This window comes from Barbus barbus, assembly GCF_936440315.1.
Source record: "Barbus barbus genome assembly, chromosome: 29".
Taxonomy (NCBI): Eukaryota; Metazoa; Chordata; class Actinopteri; order Cypriniformes; family Cyprinidae; genus Barbus; species Barbus barbus.
The window spans coordinates 22,582,445-22,609,800 of NC_136757.1; the positions used below are offsets into that span (position 1 = coordinate 22,582,445).

The 27,356-nt window shown below is 37.8% G+C and overlaps 1 protein-coding gene across 3 annotated transcripts in view; it reads left to right on the forward strand.

The window, feature by feature from the left end:
• Positions 1–1,623: 1,623 nt before the first annotated feature.
• LOC306849315 (breast cancer anti-estrogen resistance protein 3 homolog) overlaps positions 1,624–27,356 on the forward strand; it is a 67,142-nt gene continuing 41,409 nt past the window's right edge. Inside the window, exons 1-3 of one of the 3 annotated variants that reach the window (XM_079384251.1) lie at positions 1,624–1,853; positions 9,005–9,143; positions 12,709–12,823. In XM_079384251.1, the coding sequence (XP_079240377.1) occupies positions 9,054–9,143; positions 12,709–12,823 (205 nt within the window). In that variant the 5' untranslated portion in view covers positions 1,624–1,853; positions 9,005–9,053. Of the gene's footprint in view, positions 1,854–9,004; positions 9,162–12,708; positions 12,824–24,472; positions 24,913–27,356 lie in introns of those variants that run through there. The other 2 variants (XM_079384250.1, XM_079384252.1) reach the window with 2 other exon arrangements.

The following is a 27,356-nucleotide window of genomic DNA, read 5'->3' on the forward strand; positions in this document are numbered from 1 at the left end:
GGCAACAGTGACCTGAATCCTCTGTTTGTCGACAGACAGACCCACCCAAAAAATCCAAAGCCCCCAGACACAACACTGTTCACTAAAATATCTGTGTTTATTGATATTTACACTTTCTTTCTAAATTTGTTTTTGTACTTATTTATAGTGGTGTGAAAAAGTATTTTGTCATTTCAATCGAAAATATAATTCATTTATTAATAATAATGTTATTATAATAACTAATTATTATAATAGTTAAAAGTTGGTTAAAATAACTGAATAAAGTTATTTCTGAATCTGTGTATAAGGCTATTGTATGTTTGGAGATGCCATTTATATAATGCAATCAAAATCTCACAAGTGTCCAAAAATGTCCAAAAACTGTTTAGCCATTGTAACTTATATTCTGCTTTTTCATTTATTTATTTTTTATAGTACCATCCCTCCTCTTATGTACATTTCTCTTTTCACAGATAATCATTTTACTATCAATGTTTGTGACAAATAAACTGTTAAATATTTACATAAATGTTGGCTATAATTGTGTCATAAAAGAAATTCCCTTTTTATATGCATTGATAATTTTTGCTTGCACAAAAGGATGGACTAGGCCTTCAAGTTGGTGGTATGGACCAAAGATGACAGAAGCTCCAGAGCTCTGTGTGGGTGCAACTTTCTCCCAGCACAGTAAACAGCAAAAAGTATCCCAAACAATGCTATGTTTGTTATGCGCCTCACAGAGCTCATTGTGTGCCTGCTGGTGAGCTCTCCATCAGTTCTCCTGGCACAATGGGCAAATAGTCCCCCCGGTCGTGCCTGCCCTGCCTTCTTATCCAAGAGATGGGTTTGCCAGTCATGTCATCCGCTTGTCTCAGAATCACCCAACTGCCATGGCTGTATTTGTAAGACTAATGACAGCATGGTTGAGAGAAAGGCAGGGTTATGTTCACTCGTGCAATCATTATGCCTCAGTGCTCCTGTCTGCCAAGGCAGGGGAATCAAAAGGAAATGTGAGATGCCAAAAGCTCTCATCTTCTCACACAGGGGAAAGCCATGACTGACAACAGAGCGACTCGTCCCATAATTGTTTTTTAGAAACTCATCTCAATATCAAATTATCAAAGGACTGCATTAAATATAATGCCTAACCATATTTTATTAACAGAATGGTTAAACTAAATGGCTTATAAATTTCAGCCACCACAGAATTTGCAGTCTCTAGAATATAATAAGCAGATGATAAAATGGGTTTACTGAGGATTGCAGGGTCATCTTTTTCATGATTTAGCCTACTTCACATCATAAATGCAACTGTAAAGCAATACTATTCATCTTTAAAATGTAATCTGAACCAGTCACCAGCCCAACACTTCAGCTGTGACTTTAAATATTAATGTATCTCTGTGAATCAGACATTTCTGGCAAGGATTTGGCAAGGAGCTTTATGATAAAGGAGGAGGAATGACAGCCTAAGGTCACATCTTCTGCAGAACAATATTCAGAGCTGAATTAGTTTTGGCGGAGAGCCAAACATCAGTCTAATATTTTAAGTGTTGCTGGTCCTTAAGCTTATCATCTAAGTTAAAAATATGACGCCGTGCGCGTGGAGTGTAGTCCTGTAGACTCAGCATCCCGCCGCGCATTCCAGTGTAAGCGCGTTCAGGCGCGTAGTAATCGCATCCTTGCGGGATTTGTCACCAGTCACCAGTCAGCATCGTTCAGCTTTCTTCAAATGGAAACGCAGTAACAGCAGGGACAATTCATGCAGAATGAGTGTTTGACTTCTGAGCGTCTGCTCTCTGACGGGAGTTGGTTAATTTGGACTGAAAAACATCTGTTACTGAAGTAAAAACGCTTGCGCGACCTTCAAGGTGAGTTTTGAATTTAAATATTTGGTGCATGGCTGATTTTTTCCTGCTTAACATAATACACATGAGTGAAATATTTGATGTGGAGGATAACAATTTGTAAAGCCGTTCAGTCATTATGAAAAACTTTACGTTTTTAAATGCAAAGTTATGGCAAGCCACATTAACGTTTTCTTTCATCTATTAAAATATATGTTTATGTTACTTAGACTTTTTCCATTAGTGACATAGTTATTCATTTAGTCACAACTGTGGTAGCCTATAGTATAGTCACTATCCCAATGAAAACAAGTAGGCTAATTGTCATATGCAATGACTAGTCATAATAGCTACTTTAATGAAGTACTAATAAAGCTGGAATTATTGGGATAGTTTCTAGTAAATAATAAATAACCTAACACCTAATATATACAGAATTGATACCAAAGGGTTCTTGCGTTAGGAAAAAAAAACACTCCAAACCTTGCGTTTCCTGAACTGACTAAAAGCCTCACAGGTTCAGTTAGGACGTGCTTTGAAACTAAATCATCTATCCTCAGGGTCCTTTTATCAATTAAGAGATTCTCTTAAACGTTTGTTGGATCAGTGCTTGCCCTCTGTCAAAGTTTTGACATTAGACCCAAATTGCATTTATGGCACATTGCTTCAACAAACTTCCATTTAAGAAATTAAAATGTGTGTGTGCAACTCTTTTGGAACCTAAAGTCCAAGTTATTTGGCGTCAGTATGACTCTTGCCCTAGTAGTAAGTGGAGGACAGAGAGAGAAAGAGTTGAAGAGCCATAATATTGTTCAGCTCCCAACCCCACCACACCACTACTGTGTCATGCTGAGAGCTTTCTTATGTGGTTGCTCACATCCTGATAAACGCCACTGAAGGCATGCGGTGCATCTGGCATCTTAGTTTTTGCAGACAGTCTAGCAATAGTGTTTTCCATGCTTTAAAACAGGCTAGAACCCAGCATGCTCTAAACATGCAGTGGCTTGTGGGATGCTGAACTCTTGACCACAGGGAAGCCAGGTGGGTGCAACTAAATAGAGGTTGTACTGATTGTTTGTGTATGTCAAATTAAAACAGAGTTTACTTTTTTATGCTCTGTGTGCTCTCACTAATGTGTGCATCCATGCTAAACTACATTAAAGAGCACAATAAATAACTAGCTTTATAATATTTGATTAAAAGTGCTAATCGATAGAACATTAAAATACATTAAAACTATTAAAACTGAGTGATCTTGAAGCACAATGACTGGACTTCTTATGCATTTTTCATGCTTTAAATTAAATTTAAGATATTGATGGTTCTGTGCTGTTGAACTTTGAGGAAACAAATCAATACCACAGCGGTTTTAATGATCTGCGGGCACAACGTGTTTGCTGGTTTTATGAGTTTCCCACAATTGTCCTCAGAAAGCCTGTTTGAGGAGACAGAACTTTGAACGAACTCTGGAGTTAGAATGTTCCACTTGACCTCTGACCTAGTGTGCATTTCTCAAGTTACACTCTTGTTTCTAATCTCTGCAATGTATAATAAATTCACATAAATACAAACAAGTATCTTAAAGTAACTCGTAAGAAAAGTGGTGTGCATAGACACTGCCCATTTTGCATTTCATAAAGCTGAACCGAGTTACTATCAAAGACAGTTTACACTACACCACAATTTTAAATGTTAAAAATCAAAGGCATAATAAAAAGCATTACACTTTTATAGACTGCAATGAACAAAATTTCTCACAACACCTTGAAGAAGAAGGCTTCTAGTCACTATTACTGTATCCCAAACAGCTGTAATGGCAAAAGTATCTGGCAGATTGTCTGTGAGGATGAGTCAAGCATTGCCAGGGAATGTTATTAGCCTAACTGTGGCGTGAGCTCAGGACTTCAGGCACGGTCGGTATGCCGTGAATCAGGGTAGAGCATCCTCCTCCTCGGGCAGAACTTTGAAACAGAGCATGTTGGGGAACACAGGGGCAGTACTGAGGAAAGAATCATTAGATCATCAAAACTAAGAAGAGATAAGAGACTTTTCATGGATACATTGAAATTATTGCTATCATAACATATTGACACTATATTTAATTTAAACCCTGTGTAAGTTCATCCTGCGGTAATTTAAGTACAAGCATCATTTGATCATGACCGCCTGATGTTTAAAAGATGTGATTTTTATTGCATTAGAATTCTTTAGATTTATTTTAGGTGAGTTATTTGCTACATGGTAAAAGCAGAGATTAGAAGGGGTGGACGGGGAGAAAGTGGTGCCTGCCTCCTCTATAACTCCCAACTGACGTTAACACGAGATAGAGAGGACTACCAGGACAGAACTATTTTGTGCAAAACATCTGCTCACACACTTCACGTGAATTGACAAAATGGCCACACTATTTCGACTGATTGCTTAAGTGTCGCAGCGTCTCTCAAGCTTGTGGAAAAGACCAGCATGTGTATTGTTTTGGATGATGGTTTCCAGCAAGGGATGCTGGAAGCCCCATCAGGCTTTAGCTTAACCAGAAAGCGTTTCTTGGTCAATGGCCTTCACACACACACAGCTTGACTGTTTTAACAGGGTCAAAATGGAGTTGTTTAAATGGAGTCAAAATTTGGCAACACATTCACAAAATGCCTGCATCTTTTTCTTAGAGGGTGTTCTAGTCTTGATCTGACACAGCATATATATCATCTCACATATACACACCCATACTGTATATACTGTACACCCACCACATATTCAATTTATGCAGGTCACATATGTAAGTCATATGGATCTCAATCCCGCTGGCCACCACACACACACACACATGCACATGCAACATCATCATAAATCAGTGCTGCGTGTGCTCTTGACTTGCAAGATCTCCCACGTGTCGTTCTGGAATGTTTAACTCAGAACAATGATGTCATTGAATCTGGGTTCACTCTCCTCGCTTATCTTGAAATCTGACAGTCCAATGCCGACGTCCAATCACATCTTGTCATCTCGTAATGGAATGACATTCTTAATCAGTGATATGAAGATTAAAAATAGCTCAGTTCACTTTATACACAGCATTTTTTAGCTCTTCTCTGTGACATGTTTGTTGGGATTCTACATGCCTACCAGCTGCAAGTGTAAGATTTAGATTTTGGAAAATGTTACAAATTAAAGAATTTACGTGTATTATGAACCAAAACAGTATTTGAATTTTTTTTTGAAAAAGCACTGCTAAAATTTATGAATGTCATTGCATTAGAGAAATATCAAATCATGCGGCATTTATGTTCAAGAATGATTTTCAAACAAAACATTTCACAAAAAGTAATGGGTTGTTTTGTGTGGGACAAGCAATAAAACAAGATTTACTGTTGAGTATAGTATATATTTGTACATTTTCTGGTTCTCAGATGTTAGTGGAACATATCCATAGTGATGGTTATTCTGTTAAGATACCTGTTTGAATTCATTTAAAATGGGACCAGCTGATTAAAAGTTGCAAGTCTATGATAAAAAATAGTGTGGCCCTTTTGTGGCCCTTGTATGTAGCAGACTATATGTGCATATAGCAGATTATATATCTATAAATATATAAACACCAGATAAAAAGCCTTTTTTCACCCAAACTTCTATTTCTGTCTAAAACAGAGCCATTAAAAACAAAGTAATCAATATTTTGGAAAGTTCAGTTTAAAAATAGCAAACATAAAAGAAGAAAATAGAAGTGATTTAATAGTCAATTAAAAATTCAAAGTCAAAGTCATTGGAGTGCCAAGGAGCCAGGCAGTCTCTTGTTTCTGCAACCACAACAGAGGAAACGGGAAGGGGGCTTCTGTTTCCCAAACAGGATGTTCAAAGCAACACAGTGTGACTTCATGTTTCTCCAGCCCGCAGTGTGCAGTAATTAGTTCCTGTTGCATGCTTTTCTAATCATCAGAGCTTTTTTGGACCCAATATGTACAGTGTATAGACACCATAGCAACGGTGAATGCTACAGCATATTGAATTACAGTCAGTAGGATGTAGTAAAAGAACAGATTATAGATTGAATCTTAAAGTAGTGCAGGAAGAATATGTTGAATATGATGAACATGATCTTGTTCTGCACTCTATCGATGGTAAAGCTTCACAGGCTTATATGGCATTGATATGTGAGTGAGTGCATACTAAACCCTAAATAAGATTAAGCCATGTCAGGATGTATCTACAACATGGCTTTTAAGAAGATTGGATCATGCAGATGCATGAGTCTGTTGAATGAATATCAGCCAAATAAATGTGCTTCATCATCCTCATCATAATTCAGAAAGGGTTCATCCACCTTCAACTTCATTACATGAGGCAAAAATAATGTAGTATATAAACAATTAAGTTATTTGTATGTTAATGTGGAATAATTACTACTAGATCGTCATGCTCTACATGCTGTTTTTGTTTTTTACTTCATTTCAAATCCACTTGGGTCACATCAACACATTTTGGTTACTGTTCTTTCACTTTATAGTACAATAAATAAATTCAGTAAAAAGACTAAAAGCTACTTTTAGTTTGTTCAGTGAATTTATTAATTGTACAAATGGCAAGTGGAATGGATTTAATGGATTGAAACTAAACAGCAAGCTGTGTATTGGACCTAATGGCTTGAATATAATTGAAACTGTGAAGCTAATGGCTTGAATATCATATAAACCGAATCAACTATCACTTGACTAAAGATAAAGGCATTTGTTTGGTTTAAGTGCTCCAAGGACAGTCAGTCTTCTCTTGTCAGCCAAACAACCTGTCCTCTTAGGTGTGAGACCCACCATACATCTCTCCATGTGGCCACAGGGGCATTGACATTCATGACAGGAATAAACCTCCCTGCAATTGTACAAGCTACTCCTCTGATTGCTTTACCCCGGGGATAGGCTGCCGACTGCAAGCACAGCTGGGCCTGTGAGCTAAATTGGATTAACTGCAACTTTTTTTTGCTGTATTGCCCCAGCAGTGTTTTATGAGCCATGTTCCTCCACTTCCACAGCTGCTTTTATTGCCCATTGTGTGAGAGTGGATGAACGTTGATTGCTGGGAAAACAGGGACATGAGGACCTTCCTAACTGGTGCATGTCTGCATTTGCAAAATGAAATACTGCAGGGTTCACAAACGAGATAGTTGAAGCTGACAGATGACTATTGAGTTTAGAAACTGAAATGTAATTTAATGACCCAAATATCCTCCCCACTCCAAACCATATTTTAATTTACTGTCAAATTGTAGGGCCAAGGATGTATCATCAATGCAGGGGGAGAACAAACAGGAAATGTTTCACTACATAATTAATGCTGCTTACTAAAGAAAATATTGCTATTTTTATTGCTTATACTTAAGTATGAGTAATAATAACTAAAACAGTGCGCACAACAAGTGCAGTTATAACATTGGAACTTGCTACAAGTTACATTGATACACAACTGGAAATAGTGTGCTTAAATACAAGTTACTCATTATTTACTTTTTGTTTATTGAACTGTTGTGTAGGAGCAATATTATATGCAGTCATATTGCTTGTCTGAATCTATGTCCCTGTCATGATGAGGCACTAAACAGAGCATGAGATGATGTTTAGGGTATGATTTGTGAAGTGGATTCTATTGTTGGCAGGAGTAACCCTTGACAAAGCACTTCTCTGTAGGCAAGGTGACAGGGTCTTCTGCTCTCTACCTGGAGCCCATACAGTCTATAAATACACACTTTCTGTCTCTCTCTCTCTTTCATACACACACACTCACATACTAATAACTATAATGGCCTCCTCTCTGGGTGATCTTTTAAATGACTGGACATATCATGCCAAGATTTGAAAAAACACTCTGCTGCCTCATCCAATTTATTTAATAATTCAATTCTTCTGCAATTTGTTGGGCATTTGTTTGTGTTAGAATTCATGCCTTTAAAAAGAAGACATACGTCTTTCTGATCTGTGCATAACTGTCCTCACAGATAATGTATTTTAGAAGAGAAACGTCTGGTGGTGTGACCAATCATAGTTTTTGAAGGAGAAAAGGAGGAGAAATGCTGCCTTATCATAAATAAGCTATTAAACTAAAGGGAGCTGGTTCATATAGTAATTAAAGCCTACGCCAACACCATAAATCCATAGTGCGGTTTCACAGTCATAAGAGGGAGGATATCCAGAGGCATGCAAGCACACATCCAAACTGCACATATGCATTTATGGTATTGAAGCCCATTTCTGCCACTGAATAAAAAATAAAAAAGACTTTTTATCTCACAGTTCTGACTTTTTTATATATAAACTCATAAATGCGAGTTATAAAGTCAGAATTATGATTTATAAAGTCACGATTGCGAGATAAAAACTTGCAATTCTGACTTTTTTTCTTGCAATTCTGACTTTTTTTTTCTCAGAATTGTGAGATATACACTAGCAATTACGAGTTATAAAGTCCAAATTGAGTGATATAAACACATCACTCAATTTTGTTGAGTGATGTGTTTAAACCCTCAGTTTAAACATCAGTTTTGGGGGGGGGGGGGGGGGGGGACTGATATGTTCTCAGAATTGCAAGTTTATATCTCACAAATCTGAGAAAAAAATGTCAGAATTGCGAGTTTATATCTAATAATTATGACTTTTTAACTCACAATTGCAAGTTTATATCACGCAATTCTGAGAAAAAAAGTTGCAATTACCTTTAAAAAAATGTATTTAGTGGTGGAAACGGCCTTCCATACACATGCACACACTCATGTACAAAAAAGCATTGTGAATCACTTCTTAATCATAATGAAACCGTTCAAACTGCTTATTAGATTTCTTAGGACTGCATCGCTCACCTTAAGTACCATGCACTTTCTTTTTGCGGACCCTCAGGGTTGACTGAGAAAGAATCATGTGCAGACAGAATGTTGCATCCCCTGTAATGTTTTTTTAGCTTCCAGGATGAGCTGTTAAATCTGAGGGCAGATGATTCTGTACAATTTGATTTATTTGTGTCTGAAGGCAAGGCTCAAGACTCAAATGTCATGTGTCAGATAACTCATCATGCTATCTAAGGAAAGAACCTGATGTGGTTTGGACCAGTGGGACATGACCCAAAATTTATCGCCGGCCTATTTGAAACAATATTCAGTAAATCACAATATTTATACAAATAATGCTTTGCTTTTCTTCCAGCCTTACATACGGAGGGATTTTTGAGGCAACATTTGGATAAATTTCCATCATGAAGCACATGTCCATCTCGAAATGGCTAAGTCAGCTGGGGCTACCTCAGTACTGCACGCTATTCGATGAAGAATATGATGGAGTGGAGGTAAAGTCAGCACACACTGTGAGTTTAGACCCACATGCACATGCTTATGCACACATGCACGCAAGAGCTGCATACTGCACACTGTACCATGCAATTATTCAAACACAGTCATTTGAAATTGCATGACTGCCTGTGAGTTTGTCTTTATTATAATCATAAACAACTTATAGAGCTGTCAGACAAAGTGAGCTTTGAAAATCAGCAAACATTACAGAAAAGTGAAATCTAAAACAACTTATAGAGCTGTCAGACAAAGTGAGCTTTGAAAATCAGCAAACATTACAGAAAAGTGAAATCTAAACTGTGGTTTAACTCGGGAAAGCTCGCTGAGATTCAAAGCATCTCACTGAATTTAGACCAGCTGATCTGACATCTGTATTTTCAGCCATGAACTCTTGGCAGCACACTTCACCTGGAATGTAAGTGCGTCCAGGAACAGCAGTAAAATAAAGATTCTGAAAGTATTTCCGTGGCTTACAGATACCAGTATGCATGCTTGACCCCGACTAAACTTCACTACTAAAGCTACTGCCAACAAAATACTTTAACCACACAAATAATCCTACATTTTAAACTTCACTCTACATTTACTAAGAAATATTTGACAGGACTTTTTGATTGCATGGTTTTAAACAGCGTCAGGCCTAACACTTAAAGGCCATTGCACACATACTGTACTTTACTGATTATCTTCACTTCCTGGTGTAATTTTTTAAATACTCAGAAGGAGAGTGAAAGTTTTTTTTTTAAAGGTTTATGTCCAACATAGTATAATATCCCTAATACTCCATTTCAGATTAATTTTTGGGCATCTAATTTACATTAGTACAGGGTTGTCTAATGTATTTCCTTGAGAACCACCTTCCTGCAGATTATAACTCTATCCATAATTAAACACCTGAACCAGCTAATCAAGATCCTAAGGATTACTAAAAACTTCCAGTTAGCTGTGATGAAGCAGGTTGCAGATGAACTCTGCAGGAAGGTGTCCCTTCAGGAGCAGGATTGGACACCCCTACATTAATGCATTTGCACATCAAAACATAATTTTCATTTTCATTCTAGTCAGAACCATGATAGTTGTATGTAATGGAAAAATGTCAATCACCACCTGTCACACACAACATGAGCCCCAGGTGGCTCATTTTCAGTGCCCTTTAAAGAAGTCCAGTTGCTCTGAAATAATTTATTGTATGCTCCACAAATAACAAGATGTATAAGTCACACAATTATCCACTTTACAATTTAACCAGCTCCCTTCTGTTCTTTTGCAAGAACCGAAATACTAGAAAAAATAGACATTCAAGAAAGAAATTAACAATGGATCAGAAACAACGGCAGTGTTGACTCTTGAGACGACTACAGTACATGTCCATTATAGGCTCACTGATAACTCTGTGCAATGCACATTAACGGTGAATCGTATTTCAGTGATTCCAACTCAATAATGGAGTGCAGGGTAAAGCCTGGATGAAGAACAGAACCAATAAAACAGCTATTAAGTATCCATTACCACTTTAACCAGTGATGAAAGAGGTGTTTTCCCTTTATTTTATAACTGATTTGAGTGACCAAGATGTTTAATTTAAAACACACACATCTATATAGCTTCCATAAATTCAGTTTTAAATTTAAATTCTGAATTCTGTTTATTAAAATTAATCAATTTCATTTGAATTTCAAAAACATTGTCAGTTAAATTCTGAGTGTACAAACCTGCATTTAGTACCATCAACTATTATCATATCAAAGTAGCATAGTTCTGTCATCACCGTGCCATGGAAGTTTTTTTATAAGGGCAACTAGTAATGCTTAGATTATGAGTCTTTCATGAGTATCTGTGGGCACACACATGCACGCAAATCATCCATCTCATAGGACAATGGCTTAAGATCTACAATACTTCTGCCAAAACAACAACAAAGTAGCACATCTCTTATATCTACCTGCCCATTCAAGGTGAGGTGTCTGAATAGCTGCATGCTTAGTGACATGTTTTTGAAGTCTCAGCATGAGAGATTGATATGAGACCACACATGGTAAATAAAGAGTTTGAGGGTGCAGAGGATTTGTCATGGCTTGTTGGATTCAGCTGTGGGTTGAAGGCAGATGAACAATGGGCCCTTACCAGCATGTTATCCCCTCGTTTTCCATCTCTTCGCTCCTCTCTCTCCCACACTCTGGCCTTTTGTCTTTCACTGACTTTCTTTGTGTCTGCCGCTCTGTCCACCACCCTTTCTCTGCTTCCCCAAACTAGCCTGTAAAAACAAGAGACATGGCAATGGGAAAGAGTACTTGCTGCTGATGTAGGAGATTCTGGGTAGAATCCATTAAATGAAACCATTGGAGCAGATGGGATAAAACACACAAAGAGAGCAATGCAGCATGCATCTGTTTCCCCAAAGTTAGATCAACACTGCTTCACCTCACTGCACCAATTCAGCACAACAGATTTCACACGGATCCTCATAGTTACGCTTAACGAATGATTTGGTAAAGGCCTTTGAATAATGAGAATGAACAACAGTCAAGTCAAGTCTGCTTTATTGTCAATTCTTCCACATGTAAAGCACATACATACAGAGCAGAGAGAATTGAAATTGCATTACTCTCAGACCCTTGGTGCATACAGTTAACACAAAGATTACCAGGACATTTTAAATGACAATTTTTCTTATTTTTCTTTATTAAAAATAATATACTAAAACTTTTAATTGGTCATTTGAAATGCTATATTAAGGATATTCAGGCATTGCAACATTATAATTACAGAATAAAAGTAGATATTTATTTTGAGATCTTCTAAAAATAACATTTACCGATAAATAAACAAATTGTTGGAGAACAATTTACAAGAACGAGAATTGAAGTATGAAATCTTGCTTTCAAGACTGCAGCCTTTCTACTTCAAAATTTCATGTTTAATTCAATGTTACATGCTTTTTCTTTGTAATAAATTGCGACATTTACTAGCAATTTCTGAGTGAAAATTGTTTCTACATAATTTCTGTTTTCCTGTTTACCAATATCTTTGGCTTTTCCATGAAAGGATACATTCTTATGGATGCAATCCACAGAAATAGTTAACATCAAGACACAAACAAATTAAAATCTTGCATATTTAGGATGGATAGTATGCAAATTGGAATGCAGCCACAAAAATACGAGCAAACCAATTTTAGTTGCATTGACAAAATATGGCCAGTCCCAAATAACCCAATATGCTGTGACAGCACATGTTTGTTACTGTTTATTTTGGAAGGAATGCTTTGGAATGCTCTTGTTTTGTCCTGCAAGGAACAATGAAAGAAGAGATGCCGTCTAAAACATAGCCGTGCGTTTTTGTTGTGTCAGAAGCAGAAGGAATGTATTGCTTTGAAAGCCACACAAGGCTTGACTTTGAGGAGTGGTGAAGCACAGGCCATAATGACACACCGCTAGCTTAAACCGTACACTTTTCTGATGTTTGTTTTTGTGTGAATGATAGATGGCCATTAGTTCTAGCCCTTTCCATTCTCACCACACATTTAAACCACTTCAACTCTGTGTTTTTGTCTCTCTTTAGGACTTGTTGCACCTTACAGAAATGGATCTGTTGGGTATGGGGGTCCAAAGTCGTCTCCATCGCATCCACATTCTCTCCAGTATCCAAGTGCTGCGAGAGCGTGAAACAAAAAGAGGTTAGTCCCAGTCTTTTTCCACTCAAGTACACTACCGTTTACAAGTTTGGGGTTAGTAAGATTTTTCAATGTTTTTGAAAGAAGTCTCTTATGCTCACTAAGGCTGAATTTATGTTATCAAACATACAGTAAAAACAGTAATATTGTGGAATAGTAGTAGAATTTAAAATAACTGTTTTTAGAATTTAAAATAAATGTATTTTAAAATGTAGTTTATTCCTTTGATGGCAAAGCTGGATTTTCAGCAGGCATTTCTCCAGTCATCGGTGTCACATGATCCTTCAGAAATCTCATATGCTAATTTGCATAATGCAGGAAGCATTTTTTATTTATGATGTTGAAAACAGTAGTGCTTCTTAATATTTTTGTGGAAACCCTTAACATATTTTTTTCAGTATTTGTTGATGAATAGAAAGTTCAAAAGTACTGGATTTAAGTATTTTGTTTTTCTTTAAAAGTAAATAATAATAATAATTAAAATCTTATTAACCCCAGACTTTTCAATGGTAGTGTAGGTACAAGTTTTACTTGTATGCCTATTGCCAACATAGACAATGGCTGCACAAGGGGTGGCTACTGACTGAACTGACTTGCCTTCTGCTACTTCTGTTTTTAAAATACAAAAGGTGTAACAGAAACTCAAGGACTAAACAAGCAATTAAACTCAAGGACTAAACAAGCAATTAAAGGATCTCTCTCCATGGACACACCTCCTCATAAACCACAGTGGTGAAAACAGAAGCAGGAGCTTATCTCTTTGTGAATGTTTTCTCTGGCTGGGCTGAATCTGCTGCTCCATAGCCCTGCTACTGGACAGCCTGTGACTATGTCTGTCCATGCATAAAGCCCGACACTGAAGAGCTTCATTACTCACAGAAAGGCTATACGTAGGGTGGGAGAGCAGTTCAAGCTGCAGGCTCGGGGACACATGCATGGGGTCAAATCAACAGGGATTAGCTAAAAAAAAATGAAGCACTGGAGTGTGGGAGAGATCTCCCTGTGGAGTATTGTGTATATGTGTGTGTGTGTGTAATGGTAGTGTCTATATATAAGCTCGATGCCGGCTCAGCTTGATGGAAAAGTTTTAATCTGAGACAAACATAATTATGCTATCCTCAAGGAGTCATCTCGAAGCCTTGAAAGTGATACGCATCTAATCAGTGTGCCGAAATTATGGCAATAATAGCTCATCAGAGAACACTCAGAAACATAAGAAGCATTTACTGTCAACACTGATAGTGAGTCATGAATGGACTTGCTTCCACACACTCACACAAAGACATCCTAACATGTCAAGTCAAGTCACCTTTATTTATACAGCGCTTTTAACAATGTAAATTGTGTAAAAGCAACTGCACAATATCGAAAAAGGAAAATAGTGTGTCAATAATGTAAAATGAAAAGATTAAAAAAAGATTTTCAGTTAAACAGAATGGAGAAAAAAAACCTTGGGAGAAACCAGGCTCAGTCGGGGGGCCAGCTCTCATTTGGCCAAACGAACCAGCAGTTCAATTCCAACTGCAGCAAAGTCAGATGGTCTAAGTGGCAGGGTCCTCACTGGGGATCTGTCTCTGGCGCTCATCTCGGTGTCCTGGTCTCCGCTGACGTTCAGGGCTGTAGAGGTCATCTCTAGGTGCTGATCCACCATCTGATCTGGATACGTACTGGATCTGGTGACTGCAGTGACCATCTGGGCTGGATACGGACCGGATCGGGTGGCTACGGTAACTGGGGATATGTCCCCTGGGCTCATCCAGGTGTCCGGCCTCCGCCGACGATCAGGGCCACATACATCATCTCCCAGCGCCGATCCACCATCTGATCCGGACACGGACTGAGAAACAGAATAGAAACAGACAAATATTAGCGTAGATGCCATTCTTCTTATGATGTAACGAGTACATCATGTGTTATGAGGAATGTTCCCGGTTCCGGTTGATCTAAGTAATGCAGCCTAACAATCCTTTAACGGATTTGAATAATAGAAGTGTATTAGTGTGTTATGTGTAAGCCAGGTTAAAGAAATGTGTCTTTAATCTAGATTTAAACTGACAGATTGTGCCTGCCTCCCGAACAGTATTAGGTAGATTGTTCCAGAGATTGGGTGCTAAATAGGAAAAGGATCTGCCGCCCGCAGTCGATTTTGATATTCTAGGTATTATCAAATGGCCAGAGTTTTGAGAACGCAGCAGACGTGGAGGACTATAATGTGATAAGAGCTCACTCAAGTACTGAGGAGCTAAGCCATTCAGGGCTTTATAAGTAATTAACAAGATTTTAAAATCTATACAATGTTTGATAGGGAGCCAATGCAGTGTTGACAGAACCGGGCTAATATGGTCGTATTTCCTGGTTCTAGTAAGGACTCTAGCTGCTACATTTTGGACCAACTGTAATTTGTTGATCAAGCGTGCAGAACAACCACCCAATAAAGCATTACAATAGTCTAACCTTGAGATCATAAACGCATGAATTAGTATTTCTGCATTTGACGTTGAGAGCATAGGTCGCAATTTAGATATGTTTTTGAGATGGAAAAACACAGTTTTACAGATGCTAGAAACATGGCTTTCAAATGAAAAATTGCTATCAAACAACACACCTAGGTTCCTAACTGATGAAGAAGAATTGATAGAGCAGCCGTCAAGTGTTAGATAGTGTTCTAGGTTATTACATATGGGGTTTTTAGGTCTGATAATTAACATTGTTTTTTCAGAATTTAGCAGTAAGAAGTTACTCGTCATCCAGTTTTTTTATATCGACTATGCATTCCGTTAGTTTCTCAATTTGGTGTGTTTCACTGGGCCGCAAAGAAATATAGAGCTGAGTATCATCAGCATAACAGTGAAAGCTAACACCATGTCTCCTTATAATATCTCCCAAGGGTAACATGTAAAGCGTGAAAAGTAACGGCCCTAGTACTGAGCCTTGAGGCACTCCGTACTGCACTTGTGATCGATATGATACCTCTTCATTCACTGCTACGAACTGATGGCGTTCAGATAAATACGATTTGAACCATGCTAATGCACTTCCACTAATGCCAACAAAGTGTTCTAGTTTTTATTTAAAAGAATGTTGTGGTCGATAGTGTCGAACACAGTGCTAAGATCCAGTAGAACTAATAAAGAGATACACCCACGATCAGATGATAGAAGCAGGTCATTTGTAACTTTAATGAGAGCAGTCTCAGTACTATGATACGGTCTAAATCCTGACTGGAATTCCTCACAAATACTATTTTTCTCTAAGAAGGAATATAATTGAGAGGATACTACCTTTTCTAGTATCTTTGACAGAAAAGGGAGATTTGAGATCGGTCTGTAATTAACTAGATCTTTGGGGTCAAGTTGCGGTTTTTTATTGAGAGGCTTAATAACAGCCAATTTTAAGGTTTTGTGGACATATCCTAATGACAGTGATGAATTACTAATAGCCAAAAGAGGATCTATGACTTCTGGAAGCAGCTCTTTTAGTAGTTTAGATGGAATAGGGTCTAACATACATGTTGTTGGTGTAGATGATTTAACAAATTTATACAATTCTTCCTCTCCTATAGTAGAGAATGAGTGGAATTGTTCCTCAGGGGATCTATAGTGCACTATCTGATGTGATATTGTAGCTGACGGCTGCATGGTTACAATTTTATCTCTGATGGAATCGATCTTGGAAGTAAAGTAGTTCATAAAGTCATTACTGCTGTGCTTTTGGGAAATGCCAACACCTGTTGATACTTTATTTTTCATTAATTTAGTGACTATATTGAATAAATACCGGGGGTTATGTTTGTTTTCTTCTAGAAGAGATGAAAAGTAATCAGATCTAGCCGTTTTTAATGCTTTTCTGTAGGATAGGGTATTTTCCCGCCAGGCTATACGAAATACCTCTAGTTTTGTTATCCTCCATCTGCGCTCCATTTTCCGGGCTGCTCTCTTTAAAGTGCGAGTGTGCTCATTATACCACGGAGTAGGACTGTTTTCTTTGATCTTCCTTAAGCGCAAAGGAGCAACTGTATCTAAAGTGCTAGAAAAGAGAGAGTCCATAGTTTCTGTTACATCATCAAGTTTTTCTGCACTGTTGGATATGCTGAGGAATTGAGATAAATCAGGAAGATTACTTACAAAGCAGTCTTTTGTGGTAGAGGTGATGGTTCTACCATACTTGTAATAAGGAGTAGAATTTACAGTTTTAGCTAAATGGAGTTTATACAAGACTAGATAATGATCTGAGATATCATCGCTTTGCTGCATAATTTCAACACCACTAACATCAATTCCATGTGACAGTATTAAATCTAGAGTATGATTTCGAAAATGAGTAGGTCCGGAAATGTGTTGTCTAACCCCAATAGAGTTCAGAATGTCTGAATGCTGATCCTAATGCATCTTTTTCATTATCGACATGGATATTAAAATCGCCAACAATTAAGACTTTATCTGCAGCCAGTACTAACTCAGAGAGAAAATCAGCAAATTCTTTAATAAAGTCTGTGTGGTGCCCTGGTGGCCTGTATACAGTAGCCAGTACAAACATCACAGGGGATTTATCACTAACACGTGTTTCTCTAGATAATGTTATACGCAGCACCATAACTTCAAACGAGTTATACTTAAAGCCTGCCCTCCGAGAAATACTGAGAATATTGCTATAAACTGTAGCAACACCTCCCCCTTTACCTTTCAGACGTGGCTCATTTTTATAGCAGTAATCTTGAGAGATGGACTCATTTGAAGTAATGTATTCATCTGGTTTTAGCCATGTTTCTGTCAAACAGAGCAAATCTAGATTATTATCATTGACCAAATCATTTACAAAAAGTGCTTTTGTAGAAAGGGACCTGATATTCAGTAAGCCAAGCTTTATCCATTGTTTCTCTGTATTGTAAAAAAATGTTATTTGTTGAACATCAATTAAATTGTTACTCTTAATTTGGTTTGGACGTTTTCTGTATTTTCTAGTTCGGGGAACAGACACAGTCTCTATAGTGTGATATATGGGTGGAGTCTCTATGTGCTGAGAATTAACTGACTTCTGTGACGTGAGGTGGCTACCAGATGGTCGGTTTAGCCAGTCTGTCTGATTCCTGACCTGGGCCCCAGTTAGTTAAGTACGAACTATGTGCCATATTTCTAGAGAGAAGAGCGGCACCACCCCAGGAGGGATGAACACCATCTCTTTTCAACAGGCCAGGTCTGCCCCAAAAACTCATCCAATTGTCTATAAAGTCTGTTATTCTGCGTGCACCACTTAGACATCCAGCCATTGAGTGACGACAGTCTGCTATGAATCTCATCGCCACGGTAAGCAGGGAGCAGACCAGAGCATATTACAGTGTCTGACATCGTACTTGCAAGTTCACATACCTTTTTAACATTACTTTTAGTGATCTCCGACTGACAAAGTCGAACATCATTAGCGCCGACGTGGATAACAATCTTACTGAATTTACGTTTAGCATTAGCCAGCACTTTTAAATTTGTCAGGTGCTCTGGCTCCCAGTAAACATTGGACTATGGTGGCTGGTGTCTCTATTTTCACGTTCCGTACAATAGAATCGCCAATTACTAGAGCACTTTCAGCAGGTTTCTCAGTGGGTGCATCACTGAGTGGGGAGAACCTGTTTGATGTTTTGATCGGAACGGAAAAGCGGTGTTTTGACCCACGACTAGGTCGCTTCACAGTCACCCAGCTGCCCTGCTGCACGGGCTCAACCGGAACCGAACAATGTGCAGGACTCCCTGAGCTAGTCGCATCCAAAGCAGTATCTACAGCCCTCACATTCGTACTATCCTCAACTAAAGCTTGGATGCGTGTCTCTAATTCTGAAACCTTCTCTGTCAGCCTAACTATTTCCCTGCATTTCTCACATGTGAATCCCTCATCACCGACAGAGAGAGATAAACTATACATGTGACATGGATTTTTACGTAATAATTACTTATAAAAATGACTACTTTGACATTGTCATAGATTTAATAAAGTTTCTTGAATATGGGCAGTTAGGGGGTTGTCTTCTTATGGGGTTTATTTACAAAATACAGTCACGCATTTGAAAAAAAAATTCCATTTGATTTGAAAAAAATGCCTTTTGCCCAATTGATCTAGATGATCAGTTGTATGCATAACACATTTTTTTTTGTAAAAGTATAGAAGTTTTTTTCTATATTAAATAAAATCAACAAAATAAGGAATTTTCCATACCACTAACCACCCATCACCAAAAGCACAAAAACTGACTTGTTGCTTATTTTAGTGAGGCAGGTCCATTTTTCTGGGCTTGTTTTTTTTTCAGCAAAATCTGGCAACACTGCCACCCCTACCCTTCAGTCAAACAGACACACAGACGCGTGTCTATGTAGAGGAGGAGCAGACACACGCTGCTGTATGCAGGAGCTGCCAGGTGATTATAAACTCTTTCGCCCATCCTGCGATCCAGGCAGTCAACATTGCTGTGGGGGCACCCCTCCACTGTGTAATTAAGTCCTTAAAAAGCATGTCAAGACATACACACATACAAACAGTGGGCTGACAGGCCGAGGCTCGTTTCCCAGGCATAACATACTGCCTCGACTCCATTGCTATAGAGACTCTGACACTTTAGAAAAAGGGCTGTTGAATTGGATGTCTTGGATCAGCGACTTTGCAAATAAAAAGTTTTTTATGTTTTGTAACCAATAGGAATAGTGCTGAACAGCTTTTGAACAAATGCATGGGTTATTTAATATTACAAATCACGTAGTCTGTAACACAAACTTTCAAAGGGTTACAGCATAGGGAAAAGCTTTAAGCAGTCTGAAAACTTACTGTCAGTGGTTAAAAGATGTCTCGTCTCTACTAGCATGGTCCCGTGCTTGAGGACAATAACTATTGTTTCCCTGAAATGTGTTGGCTGTTTGAGGACTCCATAGGTGGTCTGATTAAACCGGGTTCGACACCTTTAACAGCCCATTCTAGTAGCGTCACCATTCAACTCCTGGAGTCCTCACATCCTGTGAGAAATGCAAATGTTACACATACAATTTCATAGACGAACTTCCTCAGAGCAAAGAGGTTAAATCTCCCCTGCTGCAGCCCTGTGGAAAAGATCTTGTTAGTTTCATAAGAAAAGATGTTTTTCTCTAGCATAATGGGCAATACTATTTTAACAGCTGCGTTTTTAAATCTTATACTACATAGAAAAATGTATATATTTATTGAAACATTTTATTGAAACACATTATTTCCAGTAACAACCAATTTACTCTTTTATGTCCTTCAATTATGTTTTAAGTTTTTCTTACTCTTTCACTTTTATAGTTATTTGAAATCAATCTCCCAATCTCAACCTGCTAAAGTGCAAATTTAAAAGCATTACATTCCTAATCGAACAGTTCACCTAAAAATGAAAAGTCTATTTACTCACCCTAATGTTGTTCCAAACCTGCATCATCTGTAAGCAAAAAAGAATGTTTAGCAGAAAAAAAAGTGCTCTGTGCAACTTCTAAAGCCACATGATTGTCTTGCATATGAACTACTTTATGGTACATGAACTGTTCTTTTTGGAGCTTGAAAACCAATGTTTTTGCTGTATGCGAAAGAACAGACTGTATATTCTGCAAAACATCTCTTCTGTGTTTAGTAGAAGAAAGAGAAATGTACAGGTTTGACATGACTTGAGAGTGAGTAAATGATGATCCGAATGATGATTTTTTCCAGTGGTTATTTAGCTTCAGGCACTACTTTATTTTATTTGGTGCTTTTTGTGTAGTTGAAAAGTGTGTGTCAATGTATAAACACAGTACTCACATGTATTTGCAGCACGGCATTGCAGTGATGTTCAATGATGACAGGCTGCTCTTGTGTAGAAGGGCTAGAGTATGCTATTAAATGAAGCATGCTATTAAATGGGTGGTTGGCTCACTGCCTTCCTTGCTCTCAGTGCAGATTGCAGATTCGTTCAAAGGGATGCCACCATACAGTATATAAAATTCCATACATAAGCAATTCTGAGATACATAAACTCCAAGGTCAGCAATGCATCCTTCTAGGTTGGTTTCATAATTTTGTTTATTATTATTTGATTTATTATACAATTTAGTTTCTGTTGTTGCAGAAACTATGATTAAGACTAAGCATTAAAATGGTTGAATTACAGAGTGGCTCAAATTAAATCCCAATTATGCAGTTCTTTCATTAAGCAATTTGGGCGCTTTGTAAAACCTAATCCAGCATAAGCATTAGAAAAAGCAGCATAATTCTAAATATATTGAGAGCCAGAGCTGAGCCTTGTGAGAAAACGTGACAAAACTCATCACAGTCAGATGAAAGCCCTGGGTGTCTCTCGGATATATTCTGGGCGTTTCTTGGGCATTTTGTGGGAAAACTCTTCCCTGTCCTTGCGCTCATACTGGGTGTGAGAGTAGAGTTGGCATCAGCTCCCTCACCCCTCAGTCACATCCAGCTCAGTGCCAGCATTTCATAAACGTAAACACAAATCCCAGCCAGAATAACAGCTGGGCCCCTCTTAAAAAAAGAAATTTAATGCATGTCCAAAACATATCCGTCATGACGGATGATACTGGGGCATAAAGTAGTCATTGCTACTGCTCTGTTAAAAAGCTTTTCAGATACTTGCATTAAGCTCTCTTGTCTGCTAGACAAATGTCACCTGTAGAAAGTGTTCATTACTCTTCTGAGCAACGTTTGAATATGTTTAGGAGGAGGGATTTGTTGGCATCTTGCCAAGTTTGACATGCCCAAAAGACTCGACTCAGAGCAGATGCCACATTTGATTTATTCCAAAAACACAAAATGCATTAATGGAAAAAAGTACATCTGAGAATTTCAAGAAATCAAGAATGATTTCTGATTTTTTTTAATGCATGTTCCTGGTCTTACAGCAAATGATTCATCAATGCACATTAGTCTAAAGAAAAAAAAGATGTTAAAAAATGTCTTTGGATTATGTATAACCAAAACTTGCTCCACCTCTGACGTAGCTTTCCTTGTTTGGCTGAAATCATCAAGCCTTCTTATTTTTTTTGTTTTTCTGTATGTATATGTATAAATGTATATGTACAACTTATACATCACATGGAGGTAAAATGGGTTGAGTCTACCTTTGAGAGATTTCAATCGTTGCATCAATAAAATATCGAAGAATACATTTTAATACATTTCCTGTTGACATAATCTCCAGAAAGTTGTGAAAATTAGATGGGAGCTTAACATATAAATTTGAATATGAAATCTGTTGTCTACTCTGAATACAGTCTATATGAAGTCTTCTTACTAGCAAAGATCCTTTTACTTTCACTAGCCATATTTATCCAGCGACCTGGAATAGAGTTACACATATATAAGAAAGAATGTGGGGCTGGAATTGGCCAACCAGTCACCAGTGGCCACTTAGTCCATCAATATGACCGTGCTTGACCATGTGTAAGTGGCAGCTAAACTCCATCTGATGACAGCTAGACTGTAAACCGAGAGGTCAGATGTAGTGGTGCTCACTGCTGAGCAGCTATTTGCCAGTGTTGGAAAATACCAGTCATGACAAGCAGATTCCACATCACATCCACATAAGATAAAGCTGGCAAGACTGAGGCAGGTTATTATTGCTCACATTTTAACATGGTTCTATCCAGTAACAGTTTAATAAGGCTTTTTAATTATTCTCCCAAGGTGCACAAAGGAATTATGCTTGCACAAATAATTGTTTTGTAAACACTCTTAAAATCTGTTTTCAGGTGGTAAAGTTTGTAAATGTCAGTGTAGAAAGGGTAATTATCACATTATTTACAGTCCACAGTTTTATGATTCAGAAAATTTGCTGGTAACTTTATTAGACACTGCAACTTAATACTTGTAATCACATATAATGCTGCGAGTGACTCGATCTGTACTGTTTGCAGCAAATATATAATGAAAACAACTGCAATAATTACATTGCAATAAGGACACTTTTCTTAAAAAAAAAAAAAAAAAAAAAAAAAAAACGTAATAATTCAAGATGTAATTTTGTTTTACTTTTTATAATTTTCCTAATTCATGTTACTTGAAGAGTTTCTGAGAAAGTTTTGAATGATTACCAGTGCAAACATTTTTACCCTTTAAAATAATTTACACCAATCAATCGATTATAATAATATTTATAGCATAAAATTGGACTATGTCAACTTTATCATTGCTTTAAAAAAAGCTAATTTTGTAACCGTTAAGGTCAGAACACATCAGACACATGGTTATAAAACAAACCATTATGTATGAGGTGTTCTCATTTGTCTTGTATCTTCTGTAACCTGTTTGAATTATGAGCTACTAGTGAAATTACTGAATCCAGTCTTCCTCCAGTCAAAACTGCTCAGCTAGGGGCTGTATAGGTCCAGTCAGGCTGTCTGACTCCACGTCAAGGTGCCTAAGGTGATGAGACCATCAGATTAAAGAAAAGAATGTCTGCTCTCAATCATTGGTATTATGGGATGATGGTAAATGCCATGAAATGGTAGAAATGTGTCAAGCACTAGAGATTGTGAAATACTATTTATACCACTGTAGAGATACTGACATCACAATCAGCAGGCAGGACTGCTTTATGTTATTTATAATGCACGCATATAGTAACAAAGAAACATGGAATAATGAGAAAATACAAGTCAAGGTGAAGAAGACCTTTTTTTTTATTATTTAGCAAGTTAAAAAGTTGAAATGGTTGGTTACTGTTGTTGATGTGCAATTAGAATTTAGAGTGTTACTTTATGTGAAGCTGTTTTGCCAGACTTATCATTCGTTATGGATATTGTTATCTTTGGTTGTGTCTATACTACATTATTTGAGAACTCCAGGGCTGAACTAACCAGACATGTTGACAGATTCACCATAACTCTTCCTTTTTAGTGATCTATTGCCCATGTCACATAATAAACGCTCAATTTCAAAGTGGGCACGTTTAATTGCACAGAGCTGAAGATTGATAACAGTGCTTTGAGTGGTGTCTTTGACAGATACATATCTCTATTTTCAGGACAACGTCTGGATTTGACACTTGACAAATGGTACTCTAGACAGGTGTGCTGTAACTTAAGGAGGCCTATTTCAATCCAGATGTATCTTTTTCAGTGTTTCTAGTGCACACACTTTGTTAGTAGTGAATTCATTGTTGTGGCACTAGTGCTTAGGCAATTTTGGTATTTATATGCAACCCTACAATATTAGAAATGTATTAAAATGGATAGCTTTGGTTCTGGATGCTTGCACAATGTTTTGCACAACATTCAGACAGTAACTGAATGACAAAACAAACCTGCATGATCACCGCACTCTCATCAGCCTTTAGTCAGATCACACCGCACCCCATCTCTCTGCCTGAATCATTCGGGAAGGAACTCTGCCTCTGTCGTTTGTTATCGCCCCACTGACAATGAAGAGGAATCCAAGGACAAAGAGACGGGAAATTCTGTTCCTCACCGACAACAGAAGAAAAAATAAATAAATTTAGCCATTCTGATTAGCCTTTTCTGAAAAAGCATTTTAATGGTTGACAGTTAAATAAATCATTGTTGACCATATAAGGTGTAAAATATGAGAGGAGGAGTCTATTTTTAGACTGTCAAGTTTTAACATTGACATTTTCAGTACTGACTTGACACACAACAGAAACTTATAATAGTTGTCCAAAAAGTTAACTTGAACAAAGAGGGGCCAGTAATGTTCAGACTGGACACATGACATAGGAGAGAGCTGCTGGGGACAGGGGCCGGCTGGTCAGTTGTGAGATGACTCCATAAGTTCCGCCCATTGGAGAGGGTGTGTCTGGGAAATCCTAAATCACTCCCTTGGGGGCTGAACTAAGGAGAGAGAGTGAGCAGGAGAGAGAGGGACTTTGAGGAGATTGTAAGACTGCTTGGGAAACACCGGCACAGTTCATAGTGGGAGGTCAGTGGCAACATAACAGGATTGGCATTCACGCTCAACTTGTTGTTGTCCGTTAGTGTGAATCTGTGCACTTTGTCGCTATGCTTACTGTGGAACTGAGAAACTCTTACTAACAGACTGCATAAGGAGAATTTTTCAGGGTTTGCATACTTGGAGAAGCTACAACCTTTAGCCAGGTAAGGAAAAACAAATACAAATGGTTGTGGTAAAGTTATTAAAGGTTCCTCTAATTTTGTATGTAAGTATGTAAGTATGTATGTAAGTATGTATGTATGTATGTATGTATGTATGTATGTATGTATGTATGTATGTATGTATGTATGTATGTATGTATGTATGTATGTATGTATGTATGTATGTATGTATGTATGTATGTATCTATCTATCTATCTATCTATCTATCTATCTATCTATCTATCTATCTATCTATCTATCTAACGCTAAATATGATTCTTTAGGCTTGCAAACTGTGACACTTTGTGTGTAACATTCAGTAGCTGACAGTAGCTGTTGTGAAGATGGGTGTGTGTGAGTATGTGTGTATAATAAAGTCTCACAGCAGCAGCAGTATCTGTTGTCTTTTGAGTTGCTCATGTGGAAAAAACGTGGCAGCCTCTGCTGAGGACTTTAATAAATTTGTGATTAATATGTCACAAATCTCACTAGTCGACTCACAGACTGAATATAGCACCGCGGGTCACATCGTTGATGGGTAGCAGGGGGTTTGGGGCTTGACATCTCCTCTCACCCCTTCCTGCTCAACAAAAGAACGGTCCATTAGAAATTGGCTGTATTGTGTGACTAGTAGTCTGTACAAATGAAAGCAATGAATATGATTGTATAACAAGAACAACTATCAATGAGTGTGTTTACCTGTACAACAAAACACTATTATATCAAAACAGCTCATTATTAGAAACAAAATCTGGTTTCTTTCTCATCTTAATGTCAAAATGTACACAGATGTACACAGATATGCACAGATTGAATAAGTACATAAAAATGCTGAAAATGTAATTGTCGATTAACTTAAAATCTTGTCATCGTATTAATCATATCCCTGTAAGATTGTCCATGTAAACATGCTTAATAACTTCTAAAACATCCAGCAGAGGAAGTGGGACCCTTTTTGTTTTGGCCTCATTCCGTCCTCCCTTCGTTGCTCTTGGTGTTTGTTTGTTTGTTTGTGGTGTTTTCCACTCAACATGCTCATTAAAGTAATTAGGGAGCAGCCGTGTTGCATGTGATTGGACTGGAAGATCTTAAAGGATCTACATTTAGCACGTAGAGCTGAGAGAGACGGATGTGACCGCTGGCTCCACGCCTTCAGTGAATGGGCGTGTGGCGTGTTCACAAGTCTGTATGCATTTCCACACTTCCTATTCTGATAAGCTTTAGCGCTGGGACTGCATAATGAACCGCTCAGGCCTGATTTGTGGCTGTTGACTACTGGTACGGGAGTCCGAGTTAAAGCAGAAAGTGTTGTGTCTGTCATGGGGGGCGGAGGAGAGATGTTGATGTATTGTTGCCCATATGTTCCTCTTTCTGTGTGCAGCTGAGTGGCCCACGTTGGGAGAACTATGGTGCATTCTTGGTTGTTTTGTCTCCTGTTGCTTTACTGCTATTGTCAGTGACAATGGGACCCTCAATCAATGAGACAAACACAGTGATGTCATAGAGGAAGTACTAGAACTCTCACTCTAAAAAATGTTGTCCAATGGTTTTAACTGCTTTTGCTTCAAGCCCTAAAGTACTACCGTTGAAAATTTGGGGGTCAGTTAGATTTTTTTTTTTTGACGATGATGATAACAAATACAGTAAAACCAGTAATATTGTCAAATTGTGAGAAATCATTTTAATGCTGATTTGGATCTCAAGTAAAATTTCTTACTATCAATGTTTAAAACTGCTGTTCTGCTTAATAATAACTTCTTTAAAGGGATAGTTAAACCCAAAATGAAAATTCTGTCATTTATTACTCACCCTCGTGTCATTCCAAACCCGTAAGACCTCCGTTCATCTTCGGAACACAAATTAAGATATTTTTGATGAAACTGGAGAGCTTTCTCACCTTGCATAGATAGCAACACAACTGCAATGTTCCCAGACCCAGAAACAAAAATAATGACTTTATTCAACAATTCTTCTCCCCCACATCACCGTCTTCCACCGTTTTGGAGAGTACTGTTGAATAAAGTCGTTATTTTTGTTTCTGGGTCTGGGAACATTGCAGTTGTGTTGCTGTCTATGCAGGATCAGAAAGCTCAATATCCTAATTTGTGTTCCGTAGATGAACGAAGGGCTTACGGGTTTGGAACCTTACTGACCCCAGACTTTTTCATTGGACATTTAACTGCTGACCTAATACAGTTTCACAATAATTTAAAATACAACTAAACTGTATTAAAATTAAACTAATATTACCTTTGGCTGAATAAGTAAACTTAACTAAACTAAAAATCAAGAACTATTTCATTAGTTTACCTGCATGTTATGTGATCATTATTCAACATCAGAGAACCGTGAACATGTGATTGTTGTTAAATTATTGTAATATTATCTTTCAGGGGTACTTCAAGTAAATATTCAAGTCAAATAAGTTCCTGCACTTTAAAAATGT